The following is a 9246-nucleotide window of genomic DNA, read 5'->3' on the forward strand; positions in this document are numbered from 1 at the left end:
ATAATAATACATTTCTAATACTACAAAACAAACAAAACACAAAAGATATTCCTTTAAATTGACTACTCATACTTATAAAAGTTCAACTGAGATCAAATACGGAGGCGCATATAAAAATCCGAACAAGGGAAATTATGTATTAATATCTTACCAGGTTATAAGACAACGAATATAGTACTGGTCAAAATAATAGCACCACATTTTTAGCAGTTTTGAGTATTTTTTGCTTACTTATTGTCTACTAAAAACTGCTTCTCATTAAAATACAATCGCCGTTCGGATTCGGCGTAAAACTGTAGGTCCCTCCGCTTTGTGTGACAACATCAAGGTGCACGCCACAAATCGGAGGAGAAGCTCGGCCAAACACTAACATATGTGTAAACGCCAATCTATTATTATTATTATTATTATTATTGTCTACTAATTTTGTATCAAAGTTGTACAAAACATAAAAAAAAAATTCAAAATCATTACAATTTCAAGCTTTTTAATTCGCATTTCTACAAAAATTTTGTGTAAGCAGTTTTAAAGCCGACTGTGCCGAAGCCACAGCCGCTAAACTTAAACCTAGAATACGTGATAATATTAAGAGCACGTTCAGGTTAAAAACTGTATATTCCTTTTGATTTAATTGGATTATATTTTAAACCAATTTTAAGTGCTACCCATCTTTGAATTATTTTTGTAACTTATTAAATAAATTGAGTTTAACTTTTAAACCAGGTGGTAACCCTCTTTAACGTTCTTACTGTTCAAGCAAAATATTTCCTAATAATCTTTCGGTATGCTGCGATTAGGTTATACATATTTCGCCGGAGCTGCACCATCTGTTACTCAAAATCCGAAATACACACACATACTTTTTGTCTCCTTCTCACACTTCCAGCGCAAGCATGTGTTTGCAGAATGATGACGAAGGGATTTTATATTTGAATCACATACTTAATACTTCCGCTATACCAAACGAAAGAGAAAAACTTGAATTTTTGACTAAGGAAAACAAAGAAAATATCATTCCAACGGTTTTCGATCATTTTCGTAATGAAAAAATTTGCTGATTTTTTCAACTACTATTTGCCTTAAAAAGCTCAATTTGAAATGCTATATTTCAGTAAAAATTTATTGCTCATTTGACTGAAACAAATAAAGAAATAAATCTATCTATACATATCGCTCATTTACGTCAATAGTGTCACAACTGGAAAAAATCAACATTTGGGAAAAACGGCTTTGAAGTTTTGAATTTACATTCATGTGCTCCCATAGTAAAGATTAATACATATTTTGTTCTAGCGAAATACTGGTAATCGATACAGCTTTGAAATTTTGACACAACATAGAAGAAGAAGTAGCGGTCATTTCTGCGTGTGCAGCTCAATATTTGTATTTTTTGTGTCGTGACTATATTGAAGAAAATGGGCGATATGTTGCCGCCAGACCAGATTTCCGGAGACTCTAGTTTTGCCTAGGCTAAACTAGCTCCACCTATGTACATATGTACATGCGATAGGCATAAGCTGGGCCAAACTGGTCTGACCTAAGACCGAGAGAAGAAACCAGTTAAGCCTAAGCTGAACTAATAGATCATAGTAAGAATATTTACACTTCTATGCGCTTAAAAAAATAAAACTTATCAGTCAAAATCGGGCTCCCCAGTGCACAGTATTGCTGCTTCCAACTTATTTCCATCAAATTTGAGACACCTTCAGTAGGCTTTCCAAGGATGGTCATAGGCTAAAACTAGTTTCAATAAAACGAGGGGGCGCCACAGTGCTTCCCTTTCATATAAAATGTGGGAATTATGTACGGATTTAAATGAAAATTCGTTTCTTAGTAAAACTGAGGACGCTAAACTCAAAATTTAATTTGTTTTTTGATAACTTTCATGCTTTCACTGTAAATGCAGTTTGAAGTTGAAAATTTGGGTTCTTGTGGCTTTTACGTATGTACGTAGGTACATATAGTTCGTTCTATTTTCAAAAGTGATGTGTCAAATGACAGGGCTTGGCCTGTATCTGTGCAATAAAGTTTTTTATTTTTAAAAAGGGTTGCCCCCTGTTACAAATTTCATTAAAATTATTTAGTAAGTTAAATAAATTACATATTACAATATGGATATCAATTGAACTAGTTTTGAAAATACTTTACTCCTAAACGACACGTAGAAGGGTTGCCACATGGTTAAAAAATTCAAATTCACATTAACTAAGGGAATAGGTAACTGAAAAATGTATACCAATATGAGTATCAGACGAATGAAAAAATTTGACTTATTTGGCAAGAAATAAGTGAAGATTAAAAACATGCCTGAGTTAATTTAAGAGTACAGTAATTTAAAAGGAATGTAATCAGAACAATTTACTGTTTGACAACGTATGTATATGTAATAAAATAACAAATACCATGGCGTAATTCTATGGTTTGACGTAATTATTATTTCAGTTTAACTAAATTCGACTTTACAAGCAGGTGGCAACGCTATTCGTAATATTTTTAAACTAAAGCCTTCTTAAACCTCTTTCGTATGACTCCCTTATGGTGATACCTATCTATTTCAATTACCTAATTCTTTTAATTCAAGTGGAATTTGATTTTTTAAGCAGGTGGCAACTCTCGACATATAGTTAATACACATTTCGATTGATACCCATCCCTTAATAATTAGTATAACTTAGAAAAGAACTTTGAATCTAATTTTTTAACAATCTTATTTTTTAACAGATGGCAACTCCTTAAAAAAAATAAACCTTCTATTGCCCACAGGTCAAGTTTCTTAATCTGACACTTAATTTTTGAAAATGGAACGAATCGTTCAGATCTCAAGGCATTGACAAAAAATTAAAAATTATTTTATGCATTAGCGAAAAACGCATACTTCAGAAAGTGCAAAAAAAGAGGGGATTTTTATTTCTTCTTTTGAAAGCTAAAATCCCGTACTATTTAATAAAATAATAAAAAATTACCTATTTTTACATATATTTTTTATTCATTCCATTTAAATTTTGTTAAAAAAAAATGTTTTTTCTGGAATACCGCAGGGACACCCTGTGTTTAATTTTATTCCAAAATTGTAATTCTCCACTATCTATATGGAAACAAGAAACGTCAAAACAACATTTTATTTCAAAGAATGTATTTTTGACATGTTTTACGCGTGGCTATGCTCTTATTAAAATTCTTAGTATAAAATTTGGCGAGTTTAGTGGCTTCCTGGCGGTATATAATTAATTTTTTAGCGAAATGTCTTAGGGAAATTCTTTTTAGTGGATAAATTTTCTTCACTAAAATACCAAACAAGTTCACATTGCAGACAACGAATTTTTCGATTTTTGCCCACTTAGGCAGCACTGTGGGGCGTGGGAGATCCCATATATGAAATCAATGCAATACTAGTGGAGAAAACCGGCGTTATTGGAAAAGAGCTCGTGGCACCGCCCATATTAACTGAAATTTTCTTGTTGTATATCTATCTATTGAAATTTTTGTGGTAGAGTACTGGAACTTAGTATCGAGATAGTATATTAAATTACTAATACAATACTAATGAATAAAAATGAAGGTTATTAAAAAAGGGGGCGTGGCACTTTTCGTACAAATTGACCTTTTCATACTGCATATCTCTGGAGGTGTTTATTTATAGCAGAGTACTGGGACTTCGAATCGAGATGTATGAAATCAATTCCCATAGAAACTGAAATTTTCTTACAGCATATCTCTAGAAGTGTTTGAGGTAGAATAGTGTAACTTGGTATGGGGATGTATAAATTCTATCCAATACGGATGTAGAAAATGATTACTTACTGGAAAAGAGGACATGGGGCCTGCCATATGCATACATATCGCACGTTTATTTATATAGAGACGTAAATCAAAATTTACGTTTTTGGAAATTTCATCATACAATTATTAAGCTTGAATATGTGCAGCCTAACAGATGACAAAACATCAAAAAAATGGCGAAGATGTGCGTATTTTGGTATACCAACGGTATGAATTAATAAAATTTTGAAAGTCGAATTTATTGGAAAAGCTTCCGTTGCCTCACCCATGACTGTCTCACAAACGGAGAATGTAAAGGTGACTTTGTTTACTTTCATGGGCATCAGTATAAACATTACTTCTACTAATATTAGCCAGGGTTCGAACGAAGAATAACTCTTATCTGCCGTTTAGCAATTGGAAATCCTAGACTCTTGCAAAGAAAAAAATCAGTCCCTAAAAATGCCCAATAATTCTTGTCCTTTATAGGGCACCACAATGTGGACGATGACAAGGAATAAAGAAAAAAGTTATATAAGGTCAAAAGGATCTGCTTGCAATCGGTTGGCATTACCCGAAGAACTATTCAAAGGAGGAAAATATTCATTTGAAATGAATTTACGTTGTTATATATATATATAATTATATATGTATTATATATAATTATACCGAATATTATTTAAAATTGAAACGGGGCTGAATAAAGTACAATTGTACCTACTTTTCCATCACTGATTCAAATAACAAAAGTTTACCGTGTGGACGAAATTTTATGATTCCATAACTTTGAACGGCCTAAATACCTTAAGTTGCTTAAAAAATATACAACTATAATAAAATGGGAACAGGAATAAAATACATATATGTATGTAACATTTTTGAACGATTTTTCATGTTTGCATAGAAACGTGAAATCGCTAAATTGTATTACAAAAATGCTGCTATTGATAAACAATCGTTATTTTGATTATTTTTTTTATCTGCTATTAAAGTCATAAAACAACGATTAAAAGGAGAAATCCAGTTCTATCGCTGAAATTGTGATTTTTATTAGGTATGTATGTATGTATGCATAAAACTCATAACTATGACGGTCCCTGTTCAAAACATTATATCTCCACAGTACCCTGTAATATACTTATGAGTACATACATATGTATGTATGTATATACTCAACTTTGCAATTTCCATAACGAATATTTATTTTTTATTTTTTGCTCAAATGAAATTTCATAGCTCAAACGCTAGCAGCAGACTTTTCTACTCGTACTTTTTTTAACTTCTTTCATTTCCGTTTCTTTCTTTCATTTTTGATGCTGGCGCTATAATCGAAATCGACCAAAATGACCATGGAAAAACCAAACGACAAACAAATGGATTCAACACTTTGTTAAAATGCTGCTGACCGATGCAAATGCGAATGTCTGTCTCCTGCATCTCCTGCATGCGGCGTGCGGTATGCTGCGGTGAACGGATGGACGAATGCAACTGGAAATTGGAAAATAAACATATCAAAAATGCGATACACACATACATACATACACACATCATTCATATATATGAACATATTTAGAAACGATTCCCGGCTGATAACTTTGCCGAATGGAATAATGGACATCCGTTGGGGTTGCGAACCGTACATGCATATGTTTTAGTATTCGATATGGGCAACTTGGAAACGTTTCAGGTTAGTTAGTGACTGGGGATATACATATGTATGTATGTATGTATGTATGTTAAGGCAAATTTAATTAAAAATTGTGCATAACTTTATTTTCAATTATTTCCACAGTACTGCCGTGCGATGAGAGAGCAAATATTGGATAGTTTTAGTCATCGTGATTTTAGTATAATAGTAATTGGTAATAAATACGATACGGTCACCGAGGTGCTGGCTACTTCACAGGTCAGTAAAAGTGCAAAAAAAGTTAACAGCTAAGCCGTTGTTGCAATCACAAATTGACATTCACTTTTAGGAGCTGAAGGATATTTCAACGCTAGTGCGCAAACATTGGCGCTGTGGCTATGTGGAATGTTCAGCCAAGTGAGTACAGTGTTGATCTTTTTATTAACAGCCATGTGCCATGAAAGGATAGAAGTATATTTGTGCTGAAAACTTCAGAAATTTTTTCGCGTTTTTTTTTTTTTAATTTTGGACTCTATTTTTAATATTTAACTCTCCTTACCACCACGCTCATTTCAGATATAACTATAAAATTGGCGATGTATTCCGAGAACTAATGGGCTGTACGAGCACCGGTGCCATTGTCAGCGAATTCACACAATCAACTAGGAATAAAGGTCGTTGCACAATACTTTAGCGTTATCTGCACAAATTCTTTAGAGAGAGCATATGAGGCGCAGTAAACGTAAGAGAGCTGCAGCTGCAGGCGCTCTTAGCCAACATAAAATCGCCCACAGCAATCAAAATCTAACGAAACGCCGCCATAATTGCAAAGCAATAAAGTTCAGAAATCCACCTTTAATTCAAAATTAGCAGCTGTAAGCCCTCATCAATGCGGATTGGTAATATGTAATACATACATATATATATTTACAAGTAGATATGGGCAAGTAGGCAATAGATTTAGATAAAACTATTCGAAAAGCAGTTTTTGTAGAAGAAAAAGTCAAATAATGTGAAATTTAATAAAGAAGTGGGACCACAAAAGCTACTCTTGATTAGTTAAAAATTGCCTAATTTGCTACTATTTACCAAACAAACCAAAAACAAAACAAATCAGAAAAAATTTATGTTTACATTCCATCATTTCTTAATCAGCCCATTGCGTAAGTCGTAAATTAGGCTGAATTGCACGACTCGACAACATTAGCATTGTCTACTGTCGTGCTGAAATAAGTAAACGATGAAAATTGTCGAAAACTATGCAGTGCTGCCAAGTTCTTCCGTTTTAATACACTAGTCGAGTGGAAATTTTAGGCAATGACGCTAAATTTTCGATACGATTCGACTCTCGAAAAACGATTTGCATTCGGCACGACTCTCGCAATGAGGCTGATTATTCCAAAATCTCGATACTAACACCCAATCCTAAAGGCATTTTTATTTTGAATAATTAATTATTCCGAGCGATTTGCCATCTCCTACCCAGCTTACACGAAGAGCGCAGTCCGCTTGACGGATATTTTTGTTCGCTATGCAGATCATGAAAGGCACCAGTTTCTTAAATGCCCAGATCGATCAGCTACAGAACGAAATTGAAGAGAGGATTGTATTTCTGTATTGCTCCACGATCATTCATTGAGAGAACGGCCAACATTTTTGGATATTTAAATATTTGACATGCATTTTTGTCCACTTCAAATGGGGCATAATTTTTTCATGTCATGTACGAATTAAGCATAATTTTATGATAGTGCAAAAACTGGACATACATTTTTGATCATTTAAAAACTCTGCATAACCAAAAAGGCGTTTAAAATCACATTGGATCACGTAAAAGCTGGATATAATTTTTGCTGATTTAAGAACCGAGCATAGTGTTTTCTATCATTTAAACACTCAGCATAATTTTTCGATATTGACAAAAACTTTCATACATTTTTGCACCATTTAAAGCTAGACATAGTTTTTTGGTAAGTTTCAACTAGAAAATAAGTTTGGACGTTTCAAAAACTGGTTTAATTTTAAAACTGAACATAATTTTTAGTCATATAAAAACGTGGCAAAGCTTTCCGGTCGTTAAAAAACTTGGCATACACTTTTGATCATTTAAAAACTGGACAAAAATCGTTTAGAGTTAAAAACTTTGTACACATTTTTTGTACTTCAAAAACTGAGCATAATTTATTGAACCATATAAAACTGGATAGACAATTCGGTCATTTAAAAACTTGGCACATATTTTTGGCTATTTAAAAACTGAGCAAACTTTTTAGATCGTTCAAATACTGAACATAATTTTTTGCCAAAAAAAACATACATAAATTTGGGCCCCTTAAAAGCTAGGCATAGTTTTTTGGCGGGTAAAAAACTAGACATAAGGATTTGAAGTTGTCAAAACTGGCTTCATTTAAAACCTGTTTTTGGTCATATAAAAATAAGACATACAATTTGGTCATTTAAAAACTGGACATACATTTTTTGCAGTTTAAAAACTTTAAGTAATTTTTTTTTGAAGTGAACAAATATTTTTTTAATAAAACTTTGTGGCGCTTTAAAAATTGGGAAAAATTTCTGAATCATTTAAATATCTTCAAACTTTTTTGGTTTCCTTGTAAACTGACGGGGGGGTGAAATAACACAAACGGCAATAACGCAAAATTTGCTTTATTTCACTTTTAAATGGGAAATAATACCAAAATCTGAGTTTTGCTTTATTTCCAACAAAGGTTGGAAATAAAACAAATTTTGCCTTATTTCCCATTGCTTATTTATACTATTTGTAAAAAAAAACACAGTTTACTGACAGAAGCAAAAAGAACTTTGTTTATTCCAAAAATACAGTTAAACCAAGGCACATTGCACAGGTAATCATGATAAAAACATAGCAAGGTAGAACCGTTCTCTCAAATTGTCGGCCATGATTTTTTTTTGAAGTTTGCCAACATTTTAAAATCATATAAAAGTGAAAATAAAAAATTGAAATTGTTCGAAATTGTTGTTGCTTGAAATTGAAAATGAAAATGTGTGTGTGAGTTTGTGAGTAAATTTAAAAATTAAATTGTTTGGAAACGTCAAGAATTTCAAAAGTGACTCTCGGCGGTTCTACCTTACTATATTTTTATCATGCAGGTAATATCAGTATAGCAGCTGATTTGATTTATTTCAAATTATTTGTTCTCGAAAATGTCAAATATTTAACATTTCTTCTCAAAAAAATTCTAAATTGTTAAAATCTATTTGCATGTGAAACATTTTCCATACAAAACCAGCGATTAAATAGCAGCTTTTGGAAAGCTCGACCAACTCAGCAGCACAACCGCTGATTACTGGACCTGGCACAGGATGGTGGATCAATGCTTCGAGAAGCGAACCAATTTACTAAGAAAGAAAGCTGCAACAATTTTCATTTTTTCAATTTAAATTTTTTACCTTTTTCGTATTTCGCATGGCACGCTTTGATGTAGAAGAAAAAAATCAGAACAGTTTTTGGCACCTTCGATACCAGAAGCAACAACAAAATACAGGCAAATGTTTTTGCTCAAATGCTCTAAACCTGTTTGATAGGCCTTGAATTAAACAAAAAATGTGATATAATTCATATGAAGAAAGTAATATTCACAAAATATTTTTACTTATGAAAAGTCTAACAAAATATAGGAAAAGCATCGTCTTTAAAAACTGCTTCGCATATTGGACATAGCGCTTTTGTATGAATTTATTCTGCATGCTTTTTAATATGTTGTTAAAAACATTGCTGGAAAACCTTAAAATGTTTGCATGGAACCATGCCATGAAGTAATAAAACGGATTTCTCGCTTTATTTTCTGACATTCGGCTGCCTTATAGTCACATTTTATAGG

The 9246-nt window shown here is 32.6% G+C and overlaps 1 protein-coding gene across 1 annotated transcript in view; it reads left to right on the forward strand.

Annotated features, from left to right (window-relative positions):
- LOC118748410 (ras-like protein family member 10B) overlaps positions 1 to 6510 on the forward strand; it is a 135935-nt gene extending 129425 nt beyond the window's left edge. Inside the window, exons 4-7 of the mRNA XM_036482842.1 lie at positions 5333 to 5446; positions 5552 to 5665; positions 5736 to 5803; positions 5963 to 6510. Coding sequence (XP_036338735.1) covers positions 5333 to 5446; positions 5552 to 5665; positions 5736 to 5803; positions 5963 to 6080 — 414 coding nt within the window. The 3' untranslated portion in view covers positions 6081 to 6510. The remainder of the gene's footprint in view (positions 1 to 5332; positions 5447 to 5551; positions 5666 to 5735; positions 5804 to 5962) is intronic.
- The last annotated feature ends 2736 nt before the right edge of the window (positions 6511 to 9246 follow it).

This window comes from Rhagoletis pomonella, unplaced genomic scaffold (genome assembly GCF_013731165.1).
Source record: "Rhagoletis pomonella isolate Grant_MI unplaced genomic scaffold, Rhpom_1.0 Rhpom_scaffold_00001, whole genome shotgun sequence".
Taxonomy (NCBI): Eukaryota; Metazoa; Arthropoda; class Insecta; order Diptera; family Tephritidae; genus Rhagoletis; species Rhagoletis pomonella.